This window comes from Neovison vison, chromosome 7 (genome assembly GCF_020171115.1).
Source record: "Neovison vison isolate M4711 chromosome 7, ASM_NN_V1, whole genome shotgun sequence".
Lineage (NCBI taxonomy): Eukaryota > Metazoa > Chordata > Mammalia > Carnivora > Mustelidae > Neogale > Neogale vison.
In genome coordinates this window covers 159281420-159301477 of record NC_058097.1, presented here as the reverse complement: position 1 = coordinate 159301477, position 20058 = coordinate 159281420, and the positions used below count along the sequence as shown (strand labels likewise).

General features: G+C 51.0%; 1 protein-coding gene across 1 annotated transcript in view; it reads left to right on the top strand.

Moving 5' to 3' along the window:
- Window positions 1-3966, top strand: part of GALNT18 (polypeptide N-acetylgalactosaminyltransferase 18) — a 339877-nt gene extending 335911 nt beyond the window's left edge. The window contains exon 11 of the mRNA XM_044258833.1: window positions 3531-3966. Coding sequence (XP_044114768.1) covers window positions 3531-3677 — 147 coding nt within the window. The 3' untranslated portion in view covers window positions 3678-3966. The remainder of the gene's footprint in view (window positions 1-3530) is intronic.
- Window positions 3967-20058: the final 16092 nt, after the last annotated feature.

Below are 20058 nucleotides of genomic sequence, written 5' to 3'. Positions count from 1 at the left end.
GTGGCCAGGCTCGCTCCAGCGCCCAAAGTTGCCTGCCTCCCCTTCCCATAGCCCAGACATGTTCCCAAGACACATTCCAGGGTACCACAAGGAGGCCTCCAAGCAGGCCTTCCTCTTCTGCTCTAGAAGATTCTCCTCTTGGAGCCTCTAGGGAGGGAGCTGGCCTTGACCCCATACCTCACCCTCCCTGACAGGCCCAGACAGTCTCACTGAGGCCCCATCTCCTTCACAGCTCTTGGCCTCACTCTGTTTCTTCCACATCCTGCCTAGAGGCCACACAAGCTGTTTCTGCCCCAGAGTCACAGCTCTTCCTGTCTCCAGGGCCCTGAGGGTCAGGATGGGGCCTGGGAAATGTCATAGTTGGGTCTTGGGAGGAACACTTTCCCTCTCAGAGACCTCCCTCCCTCTCAGGCTTGGCAAGGTGCACTGGGGAAGGCCTAGAATGTCCATGAGTGGTGACAGGAGAAGAGAGGCCACGGCCTTCTCTGTTTTGGACAGGTTTCTCCGAGTTCAGTGATCCGGGGGTGGCCGAAGCATCCCAGCCCCTGGCAAGCAAAGCCCAGCCTGGCCCCTGAGGAAACACTGCGAAGTCGGGCCTGAGCAGAGTGAGTGAGCTCTTGGTCTGGCCCCCGTCCTGCCTGTCCTGCACTTTTTCCAGACACCCCCCCCCCATCTGAACCTTGAGCAGCCTTACATCCATTTGTTGTTTTAGAGCTGAAGAAACAGTTTCCCATGGCTCCTCCTGCTTGTCCTTGGTAATCAGGACATAAATGATCGTCTGGAACCAGTGGAGCAGCTCCCCCATGGCCATGGCCCATGGCCCACGGCCATCTGCTGACCTGCCCTTCCCATCTCCCCACCAGGAGAGCCGGCAGGCCTTGTGAATCAGAGAGCCAGGCTGGTCTCACCCACGGCCTGCCTCCGCCGCACTCCTAGCAGCGTGGGCTGGGGCACACCACCAGTGGGCAGGGACATCAGTGGGGCGGGGGGCCGGTCACACAAGTGCCAAGGAAGCAGCAGTGATGTGGCCCAACCCAGGTGTGGGCAGCAAATGTGCTCAGGCCACGGAAATGGAAACCATAGAAACCTGGGCCCAGCAACGCGAGGGGCTGGCCTCACTTCAAGCAATGTTGCAAGGGATGCCTCTAGGTCCAGAGGTCCAGCTTTTGTGGGATGGGATAGGGACCCACAGCTTCCAAGGGGATAGCTTGGCACTGTCATGCCATCATCATCCCAGGAGCATGGTGTGGCCACCAAAAGTGCCAATTAGTTGGCTGTGTTGAAGGAGCCTTTTGTCCAGTGGAAACGAGGTGGTGGCTTCCGCTTGGCAGTTAGTTCTGAGTGACACGGAATAACTGGAGTTGGTCCAAAGGAGGGCAGCCGGGATGGAAAATCATACAAAATTGTTCTACTCGGAACTGGGTCCGGTTAACCTAGAAAAATGCAGACCTCAAGGGACATGGGCCTCACCTCCCCTATTGAGAGGGAAAGGTAGAAAAGTAGGAGCAGACCCAAGTCGGGAACCCCAGGGGACAATCTGGGTGCCTTGCTGGATGCCCCCAAGACAAGGATTTAAGTTCACTGGGAGGAGAACGCTCCTGGGCAGAGCAGCTCAGGAAAGAAAACACTGGTTCAGGAGGGCTGCATGCGTCATACTGGAGGCCCCGGGCCGAAGCAGAGGTCCTTCAGGGAGCCCATGAGAGCAGGGGGGGCTGCCTTCGGAGTGTCTTCCACCTGGGGACTCCAGGGTCCTTTCTGAGCCCTGGTCGGAGGGCCACTCGTTCCTCCGCCCCTGCAGCGCCTCCACCTGTCGCTGTCTCTCAGGCTGAGCTCAGGGTCCCCAGATGGGCTTGCTCTTTGGGTTTCCCCTTTGCTGTTTTCTGTCTGCTCTTGGGTGCAGTGAGTCACGGCCAGCCTTGGGGCATAGTCAGAAGAGAGCTGCTTTCTTCCCTTGAATACACACAGACACTCTTCTGCTCGCCTTTGCCGCCCAGCTTCTCACTACCTGCCTCCCTCACCCACTGTTCAGAGTTCCTTCCGAGGGAGCTACATTTTTTCAAAATTTTTTAATTGGAAAATAACACACATACATACAAAAACATGTACAAATGTAAATGTTCAACTCAATGATTTAAAGCAAAGCAAACACCTGTGTTCCAGGTCAGGAAGGAGCATACCAACAGCACCCCAGCACCCCTTCTTTGGCTACTGTCGATCATTTTCCCAGTCCCTCCTCCGCAGAGATCACCCCCATCCTGGCTCTAACACTGGTCCTGCATTGTCTGCCTGGCAGGTGCATATATGGGGACTTCTCTGTGTATTCTCTGCCTGGCCTCCAATGCTGGTGCGTCTGTTGTTAGGCTTAGTCACCTTGACCGGAGCTCTGGTCTGTATATTTCTGACGCTGTACAGCGTTCCAGTGCGTGAATACCACAGGCTATTGATCCATTATACTGCCGATGGATGCCTGGGTTTTCTTCCACGTGGGAGCTTTTTCCTATCAGGTTTCAGAAGCACTCAGGTGCTTATCTTTGGTGCCCGGATTTCTGCTAGATACACACCCAAGCATGGCAGTGTGGGGTCTCAGGGCTGTGTGTGCCCAGCCACGGTACATACTGCCAGCTTCTCAGGTCACTGTGAGAACGGAGTCTTTCTCTTCTCTTGGCACGTGTCATTTGGCACCACAGGGATAGTGGGAGACGGTACATGCGCCCTTGCAGTAGAAGTTTGCTGTCTCCCTCTCCGAGCATGCTGTTCACTGGGGCAGGTGTGGGATGTCGCTGGGGTGGGCTGTGGTCATAGGGGCAGGGACTTCCCTCTCCCCACTGCCAGGACTGCTCAGGGCCCCTCCAGACTGAAACAACTGACACCGCTCTCCTGTCCTGTGACCCATTCCCTCTCCCCACTGCGGATCGTGACAACCAACATTTACCGATCATCTATTAGGTACCAGGCTTTTCGCTGGATGCTGAGGGCACAGAAACTGATAAGACCTAGCACTCTCAGTGTAGATGGGGGAGAGACAAGGAAACAAGTAATTCCACCACCAGTCAGTAGCGCCGAGCCGGAGAAAGCACAGGGTGAAGAGCATTCAGCCGGCTGGGTGGACTGGAGGAAGGGAGGTGTTGGTGGGGGCGAGGTGGGAAATGAGATGGCTTCTGGAGGAGAGGGAGCCGGAGCTGAGCCTTGAAACATACCTGGGGCTTGGCCTGCCGCAGAAGCATGCAGAAGGACCCCCCAACATAGGACACAGCTTGCTTGCTCAATATCAGGAACCCCGATGTAAAGCAAGGAGGTTGGTGTGGCCGCCTGAAAGCTGTGGGAGCTGAGGGAGGAGACCGACATATCAGAGGAGGGAGCCCGAGTCTGCATGGGGATGCTGGCCCCCCTACCCTTCAGAGCCTCTCTGCTTCCGGGCCTCAGGGTGCACTGATAATTCTAGGTCTCCCCTGGCTCGCCTCTGGGCTCGAGGTGCCCCAGATCTCCCCATGTTACCCCTCTCTGATGACCCTCTCTACCCTGGCCCCTAGGGAGGCCCCATCCAGAACCGCAAGTCCAAGCGCTGCCTGGAGCTGCAGGAGAACAGCGACTCGGAGTTCGGCTTCCAGCTGGTGCTGCAGAGGTGCTCCGGCCAGCACTGGAGCATCACCAACGTCCTGAGGAGCCTGGCGTCCTGACCCCGCCGGGAGCCACCTGCGCCCATCCCTTTGCTACTGTGTAGCACCTGCTGCCTGCTGTCCGCGTCGGGTGGTTTGGAGTTGGGGGGTGGGGGGAGCCAGGTTCGTGGGATTCCCCACCCCCCACCCCGCCAAAAGAGCTTTTTATTTCCTATGCGATTTTCATGGAGTTTCTAGAAAGGTGCTGAATGGTGGGTGATGGTATAGTGTCATAAACTATTTTGCAACTGTAAATAGGGGACAGATGGAGAATATTTATAACTGACAATAAAACACTATTGATTAAGAAGAGGGTTTCTGCGGTCACTTGGGGCTCACGCAGGTGCCTGCCTGGGTCCTCGGAACATCGGAGTTCGTGTCGCTCTTCGCTCTTCCTGCCTCTCATCCTCGAGAAAGGAGGCTCGAAGCCCCCGCCAGCAGTGGGAGCTTGAGCAAACCCCCAGCCTCCTCCATTAGGCCTAGGGTGGCAAGAAGGGCTCCGTGACCTTCCGGCTTCCCTCTGCCTGTACCACCGCACACGTGGCCTCTGGAGAAAGCATTCCTAGAGAGAGCGGCGTTGCCTGCTGGCCCCTGGAGCACCTGCTGGGGTGCTTCAGGCTGCTCTGGCCTCCCCTGGGGTCTCCTCCTCACCTCCCAGAACGGGCCCTTGCTCAGGCCCCCAGCAATGGCCCTCCCCTGCAGACGCCCCCAGCCTGTGGCTCCTTCCAGGCGTCGCAGAGTATTTGTTTCCTGGGTCTGTCATATCAAAGGGCCGCAGACTGGGTGGCTGCCACAACACAAGTTCATTCTGTCCTGGTTCTGGAGGCTGAGAGTTCAAAGTCAAGGCACGGGCGGAGTTGGTTCCTTCCGAGAGGATCTGGTCGCAGCCTCTCTCCTGGCTTCTGGTAGCCTCGGCCGCTCCTCCGCTGCAGGTGGCCGTGTGCCTCCTGCGTCTTCACATCTCCTTCCTTCTGTGTGTGTCTGCCTCACTGGCCACATGTCCTGTTTTTATACGGACATGGGTTATCCTGGAGTAGGGCCCACTGTTGTGACCTCATTTTTAACTGCATTACCTCTGTAAAGACTCTGTCTCTAAACCAGGTCACATTCTGAGGCACTGAGCAGTGACAACTTCTGAGCTTTTGGGGGGACACAATTGAACCTATAACACATGGCTTATGCAGTTAGGGCTCCAAGTCACCCCTCTGGGCCCACCCTCAGGATGCCAGTGACCCTCAGAATAGAACCATCTTTCCTGGAGCCTGTTACCCAATCCTCCGTCCCTCCAAAAGCTTCCCATCCCAAGAGGCCTTCCTCAGGTTGGGAGCTCCCGTGCTCAGTTTGAGGGACACCCCAGCACCACCTCCAGCCCTCTGGCTCCTAGCAGAGCAATAGTGAGTGATGGACTGTAAGGCTCAGGGGAGGAAATGCTTCCCAGATCACTCTCAGCCCCACTTACCCCCTCAAGCTCTCTGGGGCCTCTTTCCCAGGGGCCTGCAGCCCCAGCACCTACGTTTTTGGGATCAGTAATCTAACCACAGAGGAGGGTTCCCCACCCCAGGAGGTGGACATGGGAAGTAGGCCCCCCAAGAGGGAGTTGTCCCTTCCCTCCAGGGACTCCTCCACCTCATTCAAACAATGGCCACCCACCCGTCACCATCTACCACCAGACCCCACGTCTGGTCCCCAACTCTCAAGCCCCACCTGCTGCTCCTGAGTCAGAAAGAGTCGGGGTTCTAACCAGCAGTCCGGGCAATTCCGATCCCCTGCTGCGGGAGACTGAGAGCCTAGCTCTGCACCAGCCTGGAACAGGTCCCGCATGCCCTCCTTCCTGCACTCACCCTGGCCTCCTGCTACACAGGACGACCTCTACTTCCTTCCCCAGCAGCCCTTTTATTTACCCTCCCCACACGCCCCACCCCTCCGCTGCCCGCGCCTCACCCCTGCTGTAGGCCAGAAAGGCCCAAGAGCAGGGCCTCTGAGTCAGACAGCCCCAGTTACCAGCGGGATGGTCCCAGGAGGCTGCATTACCTCTTTGTGTCTCTGCATATTCTCCTTAAAGACTGTGAGTGTTTTTACAGGGTTGTGAAAATGCAATGAGTAAGTGGGTGTGAAGCCCGTGGAATGGTGACTGGGACATGGTAATGCCCTAAGGTCTTCACTCTTAGTATCTTACCCCCTGGACAGTCAGCCCTGCAGCGCCACAGCTGGGCCCCAGCCCCCACCTGTCCGTGCCTGTGGGCCCAGCCGCTCTGTGTAGAGAAGGCAGAAGATGGGCCTCTCCCTCCCCGCTGGAAGACAGGCATGCTTGTTTGTAGAAGCTGTCAGTGACTTGGCCACATCCTGGCTGGCCGCGAAGGTCACCTGCTAACAGTCACAGACCGACAGCGCCTGTGGCTTCCTGCGTCTCTGCCTGAGGCCCTTCTCTGGTTGTAGGCACATGCTCGGGCCCGTGCTTTCCGGCCTCAGCAACAAGCCCCAGACAATGAGGGATGGGCCTCCTCACCCTTCAGGGTCACAAGTGTGAGGCCTGATCCCCCAGTGGTTCAAGGGGTCCCCCATGAGACTGAGCCCCAATGGCCCACTTTAATGTGCTCTATACTGGCGTTCCTCCCTCCCTGTCTCATCCCCTCACTGCCTCTGCATGCGCCCCAGTCACTCCCCCATGCCAGTCCCAGGTCTGCTGCAGGAGAAGCTGCTCACGGCCACCCCATGCCTGTGACACTGGTGCCACTCAGAAACCTGTGATCCCCAATCCACATCCCTATGCCCTGTGGCACTGTCCCTGCTGCAGATGCATTTCCCTCAGCCCATCCCCTGGGGCTCTGGCCCCCTCCCCTCCTTGCCAGGGAAGGGACCTGAAGTTCAGCATGTCTGCTTAACCTCCAGCATGCCTGGACCTTGCCTGGGGGAAAAGGACCCCAGACCTTGTCTGGGGGAAAGTCACAGGCCGGGAAGGTTCTAAAAATGATCATCATAACAAGTATTTTGTTATATCTATGGTCAAGCGTTGAGGTAGGTACTTTCTACTTATTTTCTCATTGAACATTCATTATAATCTTATCAAGTAGTGCTATTATGATCACCTCCATTTTATAGTTAGGAAAACTGAGGCTCTTGAGACACCTGGTTGGCTTGGTTGGTTAAGCATCTGCCTTCAACTCAGGTCATGAACCCGGGGTCCTGAAATCGAGCCCCACATTGGGCTCCCTGCTCAGCGGGGAGTTTGCTTCTCCCTCTCCCTCTGCTTCTCCCCCCTGCTTGTGTTCGTGCTCTCTCTCTCTCTCTCTCTCTGACAAATAAACAAAGAAAATCTTGGAAGGATCGAAGGATGGAGGGAGGGAGGAAAACACTGAAGCACAGAAAAGCCAAATCATTCTACAAGGACATATAACCAGTAAGAGACAGAGGTTGGATTTGAACCCAAGGAGGCTGACTGCAGAGCCTGAACTCGTAGCCTCTGCTGTACTATTCTGCCTTCCTTGGGGCCCCAGCAACCTTATGCTCCAAGCTTCCATTGACCCCAGAGTGCCCCAGCCTGAGGCTCTGCCTGGACCAAAAGAGCAAACACAACTAACATCTGTAAGAACACAAAGCATGCTAGCACTTTGCCCACTCACTCAAGCTCCTGGGACCCTACAAGTTGGGTTCCTTACCAGCATCATTTTATAGATGAAGTCAAGGCACGGAGGTGAACCAGCTCGCCCAAGGTCATACAGCCAGGAAGTGGCAGGAGCCAGAGTTTGACCTCTGGCCCCCTGCTGCCCATCTGTGGCCCCTGTGCCACACTGTCTTCCAGCCACCTGGCCACCGTCCTGTGGTACCGGATCCACGGGACAAGCCCGGGTCCCCAGGAGCCAGCCTCCCTGGGCTTCACACGCCATTGGCACTGCACACACCACCCCTGTTTCAATTCCCCGGTGAGCCTGACCTTCTGAACGTGACCACAGTGAGAGTGTGATTAATGAGCCAATTATTTCTGTGGAAGACATCGTGCAAAATAAATAGCCCATTTCCCTTCAATTTACTGTTTTAATAAATAAATAGCGCTCATGCTCTGGTTTTGTTTATTGCTGCTCATACCTGAAAGTTTGTGATGAATCTTCGTGTTGTTCATTTCCAAAATTAATCAGATCTGCCCGATGACTTTGAAATATAGGACTGCATTTGTCCTTCGATGTTAACAGCAAGACAGGCAGGCAGGGCTGCAGGGAAAGGCAGGGCTGGGGGAAGGGCGAGCAGAAGGCAGGATGCTCAGAGCTCTGGACCCGTGTGCCCACACATGAGAACCACAGTCAGGGAGGCTGGCCGTAGCTTCCTGATTGAGAATTCAAGGAAAACCACCAGAGGCACAAGGGCATAGGAGGGGAAGAAAGTTCTCTTTCCTCTACTCTAACCTGGGGCAGACTGGGAGACACTGGATAAGAGCAGTGTGCCCAAACCTCACCAAGTGGGCCAAACTCATAAAGGCTTTTACCTCCTTTCTGGGGGTGATGGTGGATTGGAGGATCATGTACTCAGGTGGCTGTCTTTTGTAGGTCCCTGGGTGTGGGCACAGAGAGCCAGGCGTCTCCTGCAGTGCGCGCACCAGCTGAAGGGAAGTCTTAGGTAGGGTGGGAGACATCAGGGTTTAATGTGCTCAGAATTAAAAGCAGTTCAACAATGGGTTGCCTACATATCCATCTTGATGTCTTATTAAGAATCACAGTAGTGCAGGAGGTAATATTAAGTACCCATTTTACAGATGAAGTAAGGAGGAGGTTCGGTTGGATAGCATTGATAACTTGCCCAACATCTCAGAACTAGTAAGAGAACGTAGAAATAATTCAGATTCCTATCTAGGTCTTCGGACAACAAGTCCGGTGTTGTTATTGTTTCCCATGTAGATGTGTGTGTGTGTGTGTGTGTGTGTGTGTTCTGCCTGAGACAGTCAGAGAATGCCACGGAGAAGAGCTAGCAATTATAATTTGGGCTTTGTTGGGTGATTAGGAGTTTTCTGAGGAAAAGCCAGGAGAAAGAAATGACAGCAAGAAAGAAGAATTAGGTCTGACTTAGAGTAATGGTGTGGGGAAGGGGAGGAGAGAAAAGTAGTGATCCATCCTGGTGAATGACTGAGTGTGAAGAACAAGAGAGAGAAAGGAGTAGAATTAAAACGTCATTACTGCCCTTCATCTGTATCTCTTGGGAGTAAAGGGATCTGTCTCACATCTGCTCTCAGGTCTTCCCTTATCTTTCACCTCCCTGACCTCCAGGACACAGCCCACTCCCCAAAGCAAAGGTGGAAGAAGCAGGCTGACTTCCCATGACTCTCCATGCCTCCCTTGCCCAATACTGTCAGGGGGACCAGATGTCTCTGCCTGACTAGAGCAAAGAGTAATCCCTGATAGAGGAGCAGGCCATGACTTCCACTTACGCATGCTTTATGAGGCTTGCCTGTAGTCAAGGGGAAACACACCAGTGTTAAAGCTAGGCCTTTGAAGCTGCTGTAACCACTCTGGAAAACAGCATGGAGGTTCCTCAAAGAGTCGAAAATAGAGCTACCCTATGACCCAGCAATCGCACTACTGGGTTTTTACCCTAAAGATACAAATGTAGTGATCCAAAGGGGCACGTGCACCTGAATGTTTATAGCAGGAATGTCCACAATAGCCAAACTGTGGAAAGAACCTAGATGTCCATCAACAGATGAATGAATAAAGAATATGTGGTATATATACACAATGGAATACTATGCAGCCATCAAAAGAAATAAAATCTTGCCATTTGCAACGACGTGGATGTAACTAGAGGGTATTATGCTTAGCAAAATAAGTCAACCGGAGAAAGACAACTATCAAATGATCTCCCTGATATGAGGAAGTGGAGATGCAACATGGGCCATTTGGGGGGTAGGAAAAGAATAAATGAAACAAGATGGGATTGGGAGGGAGACAAACCATAAGGCACTCTTAGTCTCACAAAACAAGCTGAGGGTTGGGGGTTGGGGTTGGGATAGGATGGTTGGGTTATGGACATTGGGGAAGGTATGTGCTATGGTGAGTGCTGTCAAGTGTGTAAACCTGGCAATTCACAGACCTGTATCCCTGGGGCTAATAATACATTTTATGTTAATAAAAAATTTAAAAATTAAAATAATAATAATAATAAAGCTAGGCCTTTGTAGTCTCTCCCTCTGCGGACAAAATTCAGCTCAGAGCCTTGGCCTTTAGGCCTCATGTCTGTGTCCTGGGAGGGTGTCGCCTTTTTTAGTCTGTGCAAAGAGACATGACATGGAATCCCTGTCCAGAATGTCTAGCATTTAAAAGATGACCACCCTCTCCTCCCCTGCTATCACTGACGCCTCCTCACCTGTCTCCCTCCCTAACTCCCCACACTAATGTTTTTCAGCATGTGATCTAACCCCATGCCTACCTCTACCCCAAATTGAATTATAGGGTGTTTGTAAAATGCAGATTTGGGACCTCCTTGCTACCGATCTCTCTGATCAAGATCACCGAGCTAGTGCTTACCAGTCCTTTGGGATTTAGCTTAAAATCCATCTCCCCTGAAAGTGGTCCCCAGCCTCCAGGACCAGGCTAGTGTCCCTCTGTCCTGCACTGTGATTGGCTGCCTGTTTGTCTACAGGCTGTGCCCGACTGTGGGCTCTGCGCCAGCAGCGACCTTGCTTCCTCCATCAGTGTTCCCAGTATAAGACCAAAGGAGGAATGGAAGGGAGGGAGAAAAGGAAAGAATGGAGAGAATGTGTTTGGCTGCTGCCTTTTTAGTGGGTGAGGATTTAGACCAATTCTGCCTATCATAGGCTCAGCATCCAAGTTTCAGGATGACCCTGAGCTGCAGCCTTGACTCCCAGACATGGAACCAAGTCGGTGTAAAGTGGACCACCCACCTCACACTCTTGGCGAACAAACCATTCCCACTGGGGCTGTAGCCCGGCTAGGCCTGGGCCTGGACACCCCCTCCCCCACTGGCCTCGACAGGACTCTCCTGCTTGGGACACTGCTCTGGCTATAGGACATACCTCTCTGAGACTCCACACACATGGGGACCCATCCATAAGACCTTGGGACTCCCAGCCCAGCCTTGTAAATAAAAGAGCAATATCTGCCTTGCCGGTGTGAGTGTGTGTACATGCCCCTGCGGGGGTAAGCGTGCATACAAGGGCAGACAGGACATTTGTCTGTGGGTGTAGGGTGGTTCGCTTGCTCATGCATGAGTACCTATGTGCAGAAGTGTGCTATTCGTGCCCATAAGTGGTGCTAGGAATACGTTGTGGAATGAGACTGTATGTCTATAAGGACCTACATAATTTGTCTACATGTATATGATGTCATGTTTAGTGTATATGTACATATCTACACCTTAGTTCTTGGGACTTTGGTGTGACAGGACCTGTTTTTATTCCCATTTGTATTTTATTCCCATCGAAGGTTTCCACAGAACTCTTGAAGTCATCCCTCTACTTGTGCTCTCCCTCCTTCTGGGCTAGGAGAACCTTGAGGGTAACAACATTCTTTGATTTGGTTGTATCCTTAGCTCCTAGCACAGCCCTGGCATCAAACCGTGTACTCATTCATTCATCCATTCAACACATGTGGATCAGTCATCTGCTGGGTGCTGAATGCTGGGGACCCAACAGGAAATCAAAAGAGACACAGTCACTGCCCTCATAGACCTTACAATCTGGTGGAAAAGACAAATATTAATCAAGTAATTAAACAAATAATGTAAAATTGCAACTATAGCAAGAACTAGGAAGGAGACACACAGAATTCTGATGGAAGATCAAAGGCAGATTAAGCCAGTCCAGGAAATACGAGACATATGCTGAAGATGTGCCATTTGAGATGTTGTGTACCTTGTGAAGGATTTACTGGAGGGTAGGGGAATGGCCTTCTGCTCTAGGGGAGCAGCCCATGGAGAGGCAGGAGGGAGGACTGTAAGGAAGCTTGTGCAAGGGGAGCTGAAAGAGCGAAAGGGTAGCTGATGAGGGTGGAATGGGGGTTGTTACCTTTCCATGCAGGGCATGTGTGAGCTTGGTTAAAGATGGTGCCTGGAAACTCAGAGTTTGAAAGCCGCTGAAGAGTTGGAGCAGGTGACATGATCAGAGCTATGTTGGGCCACCAAGTGGAGTTGATTGACGGAAGGGAAGCCCTTCCTTAGGGAGATCAAGTAGGAGGTGGAGTGATGGTAGCTTGGACTAGGGTAATGGCCATAAAGACATGGGAAAGAATCAATTCCAGAGACACAGAGCCAGTGAAGTAGACAGACCACAGCAATGGCATGAATATGGAGTGTGAGGAAGAAACAAGAGTTGAGGATGTAAAGATTCACTGGGATAGAGAACACTTCAGGGGAACCAGTTTTAGAAGCAAGATCCTGAACTCAGTCTCAAACCTATTAGTTTGAAAGCCCGTCGAGCTTTCCAGAAGGAGATGTCAGAAGACTCTGACAATCTGACAGTAGGATATGTGGGTGTGGAGCGTGCACACAGCAGGGGATTAATAACGTGTCCTAAATTGATGTTCCCAGCTTCTCTCTCCCCTACCATATCTTTTCATCAAGAGATAATGATGGTTCTTAGAAAATTTAGAAATAGACATGACTCACCTTGGATAGAGGCTTTGGAATGAGAAGGCTCTATAAACCCAGGCCATTACCAACTGCCAGGTATACAGAATTTTACAGCTCACGCGGGGCTCTAACTCATTTGAGCTTCACCATAACCTGGGATTATTACCTCCATTTGAGGTTACATGGTTTGTCCTGAGAAATCATGTATTGGATCAAGTGTAAACTACTCTCTTATTATCATCTGTCTTCTGAAAGAATTGGAACTGCAAAAATCTTCCTTATACGACATGTGAATTCAATCCACCTAACATTTATCTTTGAGCACAAACTGGAAAGGCAAGAAAGGTGCTACAATGACACATAAGGAAAAATCCTTGCCCATGAGGACACCATAGTCCGGGGAACAAGAGTCCCAGTTGATTAGAGTATACGAGACAGTGTGGAGAGTGCTATAAACCTCCTTTCAAGTCAAGTTTCTCTGATTATAAAAAATAGCAAATGCCTAGTGCTATGGAACATAAAAAGGAGAAGAGAAAATATCCAAGATCCATGCAGAGATAACCACGTCGCTATTTGGTTTCATTTCAGTGTGTGCTCGTATTGGACTTCTCAGTGACATGTCAATAAATTGCCTCCCATGTATAAGCTGGCTTTCCTTAAAGTTTCTGTAATTTGTAATCAAAAGAATCTCAACTAACGAGGTTATTTTGATTGAATCAAAGTATACAAAACGCTTAAACAGTATCTGGAACACAGCAAAGACACAGACCCTGGCTTACAATGGAGTCTTCAAACTTTATGATGGGGCAAAAGCCAAGTCTGGTCAGTAGAAACCGTACTTGGAATTTGGAATTTTGATCTTTTCCCAAACTAGTGATATGCGGTATGACCATCTCCTGTGATACTGGGTGGTGACAGCCAGCCATGGCTCCCAGTTGTCCACACCATTGCGAGAGGGAGCAGCCAACGCAGCCATGGCCATCCTGTAGCCACGCAGCCATTCTTGTTTTCATGGTATAGTATTCAGAAAGCTGCATGAGCTGTTCAACACCTGATTATAAAACAGGCTTTGTGTGCGATGATTTGGCCCAACAGTTGGCTAGTGCCGGTATCCTGAGCACGTGGAAGGGAGGCTAGTCTAAGCTATGATGCTTGGTAGGTTAGGTGCGGTAAATGCTTGTTCATCATACGGTGGGTTTCTGAGAACATAACCCCAGACCTCAAGTTGAAGAAGACCTCAAGCAGATACCCAAGGTACTCAATCAATAACCCTTAGGGGGGCCAGGCACACAGAAGGCTGCTTACCTGAAACTCTGAAGAACTTCCTGGGAAAAGCAACTCCTAAGGGAACAGGAAACCATGCCCATAAAATTCAGTAAGTAAGGCTTAGTCAGCAGGACAAGTGACAATTCAGAGGGCAGCCCAGGGTTTGCCCATTGGAACGGTCTCCAGGTCCTGCCCACCATAGCGTCAGGTGCGTGCTCTGTGGACGGCGGGGTGGGAGGGAACAGGGAAGGCTGGAAGGAAAGCATGAAGCTCTATCTGCACCCATGTGCTCTCTGTAGGTGGCCGCTAACCACGGCTCAGCCCAGAACCAGGCAGAGGTGGTCCCTCCCGCCAGAGTGCAAGAACCTTTGTTATTTTGAGTCACCCCATGCCAAAAGGTCAGTTAGGGCTGCTTTGCTCTGAGGGGCCCAACAGCTCAAATACCCTAGTCTCTCTCTCTCTCTCTTTTTTTTAAGATTTTATTGATTTATTTGACAGAGAGAGACACAGGGAGAGCAAGCAGGGGGAGTGGGAGAGGGAGAAGCAAGCTTTCCGCTGAGCAGAGAGCCCAATGTAGGGCTCGATCCCAGGACTCTGGGATCACGATTTGAGCCGAAGGCAGACACTTAATCAACTGAGCCACCCAAGTGTCCCCCAAGGTCAGTCTCTTTAAAACATTGTTTCTAAGCATTCAATATAGGCAGGCTCTAGGGGAGAAAATTAAACAGAGGTTCTGCCTCAGGAATTAATCATCTAAAGAAAACAAGTATATATGTAGGTATTTATTTATTACTCATCAAACTACACCAACAGCATCTGTGGCTTGCTCATATAAAGCTAATGGGTCTTCATAAAAATTTCACCATAATTTTGAGCTCATATGCCCCATCTGTTATGCTTCTGAGTTAACCAGTATTTCTGTGACATGCTGAGAAGTGCCATTTGAGAAAGAACTAAACATATTTGAGCTGACACTTTTATAATTTTTTATCTTCCATGCTGATCTACATGGGAGCAAAGACTGTAACAAAGCCAGCTTAAATGTTAGAAGACTTTGTTGGAAATGTTCTTATGGACTCCTTCTCTCCCCGCAGAGCAAGTGCTTGCCTAGTCCATCCCTGAGACCTAGTCCCAGCTCTTCTTGGAGGAGGGGAAGGAAAGAGATGTGAGCTCTGGCTTATCTGAATCAGCTTCTACCTGTTCTCCTCAATTCTCTACTGAACCACCAGCAAGAGCATTCAGGTCTCAGGCCTTGTTGATTTTCTCAGCTCCAAATGTTGCTCTGATATAAAGCAGTTCTCCCTCTATGAAAAGCCAAACTTCATCCCTTAATTCCCTTAATTCCATGAATAAATTCCTTGTTTCAACCCTGAGTCTGAACTGTTGCATCTCACACCACTGACAGCTCTGAGTGTAACTAAATTTGCTGGCATTCCATTTTCAGAGGGATAACAGTGTGGGCAGGAGTTGAGAGCATGGATCAAAGAAATTATAAGAGGAACTGTCCATACAACAAGATGCCGATAACTTTGAGGCTCTGTTGTTAGTCGCATACGTATTAAGGATTGTCATATCTTCTTAGAGAATTGACATCTTTATTATTGATGTATTATGTATTATTATTATTATTTATTACCATGTATTTGTCCCTGGTAACCTTCCTTGCTCTGAAGTCCGCTCCGTCTGAAATTAATACAGCTACTCCTGCTTTTGGTTAGTGTTTGTCTGGTCTCTTTCTCTGTCCATTTACTTGTAATCCACAGGTCTTTCTAGCTAAACCTTCCCGGCAACTTGTCTGTGCACATCTCCTCTTGCGACCTCATGAAGCCTGACTCAATCAGGCTCCCCAGCCCTGTAGGTGCCTTGCCTCAAACAGATATCCAAGGTCCCTGGGAGGTCAGCCTGGGTTTCAGAGCATCCCAGAGTCTCTGCCTTCTGCCGGCCCTTGTGTAGTGTGGCTTGAGGAACCTTGGAGGCAGCTGTCCTTGGTGCTAGGTAAGACCCTGACATTCTGGACTCTTTCCATCCACCCCCTCGGCACCCCAGCTGTCTCAGTCTCCATCTGCTGTCCCCCCCCTCCCCAGCACACAGTCACATGAGAGGACATTACTAGCAGGTGCAGACAGGGCCTGCCAGGTGCACAGCCAGCTCCGCTCGGGGAAGACCCTGCCAGACTGGGGGTTTCTCATCTATCATCACGGCGGGACTGATGGGACTTTTTCAAACAGCAGCTCCTCCAAATGAAGAGATGGCCGTTTAGCTGCGATACACAAACCCAATTTGCGAACCCAAATGACATGGCTCGAGTCTCATTGGCAGGAATTATGGCACTTGAATCAGGGACAATCTGCAGAATAAGTGAAATTGTCGACACAGAGAAATGTGTTTGAAAACATGATGTGATCTATGGTTGAAGCCTATGGATTCCGCAGCCACCTCAAAAATATTCCACTTCCAGAGCAATTTCTTCACTAACTAGCTGTCTCTCGAATGGACCATATGTCTTTTTCGTTGCTCTGTCGGCCCTGCCTCCACTGGCAGCAGTCTGCATCTGCTGGGCCCGAGGACTCCCCATCTGAAGGCCCAAACATGCCCGGGTCCCAGGGCTGTGATTCACAGAGGCCCTCGAGGTCTCTTGCATATAATGCACACTCCCACTCTGGTGATCTTGGGTGGGTCTTACCTTGTTGACAATGCTGTGCCCTACGGCACACCAGCTCCCTATCCTGTGGACTTCCGGGCACCGGCACCCCTTGCCTGGATGTCCCATCATGGGGCTACACTGGGATTCATTCGTTCATTGATTCACTTATCCATTTATTCAATAAATAATTACAGAACATCTGTTAATGCCACCTACTTTTCTGTGTACTAGAGACATGGTGGGAAACAAGGGGACCTAACGCCTCCTCGTAGACAAGCCACAAGGCAAGCCTGGCAGTCCCAGCTCCTTCCTATGCAGACGGGGGAAAGGAGGCAAAGGCCTGTGGGTGTGACAGCCTTCAGCCACAGTGGAAGGGAGAGGCTGCCATCAGGAAGTCAATCTGAAGCTGGATCTCCTGGCACATGTGCCTGCAGCCACCTGTATGTCGCTGGCGCAAGACTGATCTCACTACAGGGAGCCCCTTTGGAATATTCGGGCTGCCTCTGCCTCCAGCTGACGGTCTCAGGAGGTGGAATGGTGTCTGTATCACGTTGTCTGTCTACACCCCAGACACGGGCCACACTACCATTCTCTCCCAATGGGGGATGATGATGGCACTCTCTGTCCCCCTTTGCTTGTGGTCTCTCCCCTGGTGAGGCACCCTTGTTTCACCAACCTCAGGCCATGGAAAGATGTCGCTACTTGCACCCTGGTCTGGGTCCAGCTTACCAGGCTCCCACAACTAATTTTCTGAGTACAGATCTGGGAGATCTTTGTGTGACTGGACCAAACAGCTCAACTAGGCCAGCTCATAATCCCTGGGCTATCTGCACCCGAGCCCTTCCAGGGCTGGGCTCCTCCACTTAGTTCTCTGCTACCCAGCCCCTTGGTCACTTCCATAGTCTTGGCAGCATCTGTCCAGAGGTGCTTCTGGGTCTGCAGCAGGTGTAGTCACAGCTGGTCCTAAAAGAGACACCACTATGGTGCCAGGCCCAGGAAGCTGGTCCAGAATCAGGGGAGGCTTGCCCATGCCCAAGGAAGCAACTCTCCATAGGGTGCCCAATATTTACAGTAATGCCATTCAGTTTTTAAAAGATAGAGGATGAAACTGTTTGTAACACATTTGGAGTGTGCCAACAGTATGGCAAAACCAAAGGCCCTTAAAAAGTCATGCAGGGGTAAAAAAAAAGTCATGCAGGATTGAGGTGGAAGGTTATGTGGGAGCCAACACTGATTCTTATAACAATGGACTCTGGAGAAGGCATTTTATAAGCAAGATGCCTAATAACAAAAATGGTAGCTAGGGGCGTCCAACTCTTGATTTCAGCTCAAGTCAGGATCTCAGGTTTGTGAGATCGAGCCCCACATAGGGTGCCACACTCAGCAGGGAGTCGGCTTGAGATTCTCTCCCTCTCTCTCTCTGCCCATCCCCCATCCCTACCCCCGCCCTATGCTCCGTCTTTAAAATAAAAAAATAAATCTTTAAAAAAGAAAACGGCAGTTCTTGCCAGGCACCTAACTCCTCATTTACATATAGTAGCTCACTGAAGTCTCAACAAACCTACAATGTCAGTACTGTTACTGTTATGTCTATTTTCCTTATGAGAAGACTGAGGCAGACATGATCAACAGAAAGAACTTAATTCTCACCAGAGTTGCCATTATTTAGAGCAAGAGCAGCATCTAGAAAACAGAAATATCAGAATTCCACAACAAAACCAGGAAGGCTGTGATCTCCAGGTGCCAGCTGGGTGTCAGATGAGGATGTTCAGGAGAATTTGGGAACGAGGCAGGAGCGTTGCTAAAATGGGTCTGCTTCCCGCCACACGGTGACCCCTCCCTGCCCCTCAGAGGCTCTGCTGCCCATCTCAGCAGCATGTTCAAGCTGCACATTGAGAATCACTGGGGCGGGGGGGCGGGGTGTGTGGGATTTTCAAAATGAGAATGCCCAGACAAACAGAATCAGAATCTCTGAGGGGAGGACGAGGGGGTCAGCGTTTGTTAAATCCCCGCTGCTTTGAGGCAACACTTGATGTCTTCCGTGGAAAGCTTTATGGCATGAAGAGAAGGTGAATGCGGCTGCTGAAACCCTGATCAGCAAATGTGAGGAACTAATCACAGGTCACCTCTCGAGGAGTGTGAGCCCCCCGGGGAAGGAAGGCACAGACAACACACCAGTAAGGAGTGTGTGGCGGCAACGGGGTCGCAGAACACCTGGCCCCCGGCTTCTCAGGCACGATGGAATTTAAGCACAGCTCGACAACCTCAAACGCAAGGAGTTTGAGTCACAGAGAGGGGAAGCAATTTCAAAGACCACAGATGCTGCCGACGAGGGAAATGCTTCTGTGGGCAGAACAGAAACTCTGCGAACAAAGCACAGCGACGGGGCAGGCAGCTCATTTGGTGTCTGGTACGAACTGCATCTTCTCAGGGCTGCTTCGGCCCATGGAGCAGCCCCTTAGCCGCAGCGCCCGCACACAACGTCTGATATCAGAGCAGAAAATAAAATGCTCGGAAGCAGAAAATCCTGGGCTTGAAACCTTTCTCAACACACACTAGCTCAAACTACCCCCTCTGAGACTTTGCTTCTTTATCTTTAAAAAGGGATCATCAATTCATTTAGCAATCATCTTCTGAGCATCTGCTATATTCTAAGCATGACTTTATATGCAAAGGATAGAGGAGAAAACCACACAGACAAAAACCCTTATTTTCTTGGAGTTTAGATGTTCTTTGAGGGAAACAGACAATAACAAATAAGTAAATATAGATCCTGCCAGAATGTGGTAAGTGCTAGGAGGTCATATAAAGCAGGGGAAGGCGATAAGGATTCTGGGGGGTAAGGAATGCAATCTTACAGAATGAGCTTCTCCCTGAGAAGATAGCATCTGCACAACAATCTGCACAAGAAAAGAGAGCAAGTGAGGTGGAAATCTGGGAGAGAAGTGTTTGAAGCAGAGGGAACCGCAAGTGCAAAGGCCCTGAGACAGGTATGTGCCTGGTGCGCTCTGCTTAAGAATGACATTAGCTACCTTCCAGGGGAGTATGTGCGCGCGCGTGCGTGTGTGTGTGTGTGTGTGTGTGTGTGTAGGTAAATATGTACATATAATTCGGGGGAAACTACAGAAATAACTTGGGGAATCCCCCAACAGAGCTAAATAACTTGAGAACCATCCTTCCCAAAGAAGAGGCTGTCACCTCTTCCAAACGAGCAGTTTGCAGCTCAGTTGGTGGCCTGTATGAGTTAATTTAGGCCCAGACAAGAGCCAAAGGCCCCACATGTGAATAAAAGGGGTTACTGTTTGGTAAAATGATGAGGTCAAAACTTCCAACCAAGAACAATGTCTGTTTCTCAGATAAGTCTGTGCTAGGGTTGCCTCTGAGGAAAGAGTATGACTCCCGTGGAGAGGTGCACTTGCTTCTCAGATGAGCATGTGAGGAAAGCAGCCACAGCCCCTGTGCGGGCCGGCGGGGAACGGAAGGAGATCCTGACACCATCTCACAGGCATCCTGACCCTTCCTCCCGGGGATAGCAGAGTCACCATGATCAGCGGAAGCAGCCTAAAGGGCTCTGGTTTATCAAACCTGAACTATTTGAGGAGCAGAACCTCATCTTCTTGTGAGGAATGAAGGATGAGGGAAAACCCAATGGCTCAGAGAGGGCACCCAGGGAACCACGACAGAGATCAAAAACTGTGCAGGTTGTTTCTCTGAGCTTCTTCCCTTGTGTGTGTAGGGATGGGCACAGTAAGTTACAAAGCCCCTCCCCTCACAGGACATGCTCTTCAGAAATGTACCTGGCGCTTCAGTGAAATCTCCCCATGCCTCCATCATGATCCAGCCTGGCAAACCTGGCAAGTCACAGGGTCTCAGGGAGGAGACAGAACTGCTCCCCAAACATCTTGGGGCCACTTGGGGGCA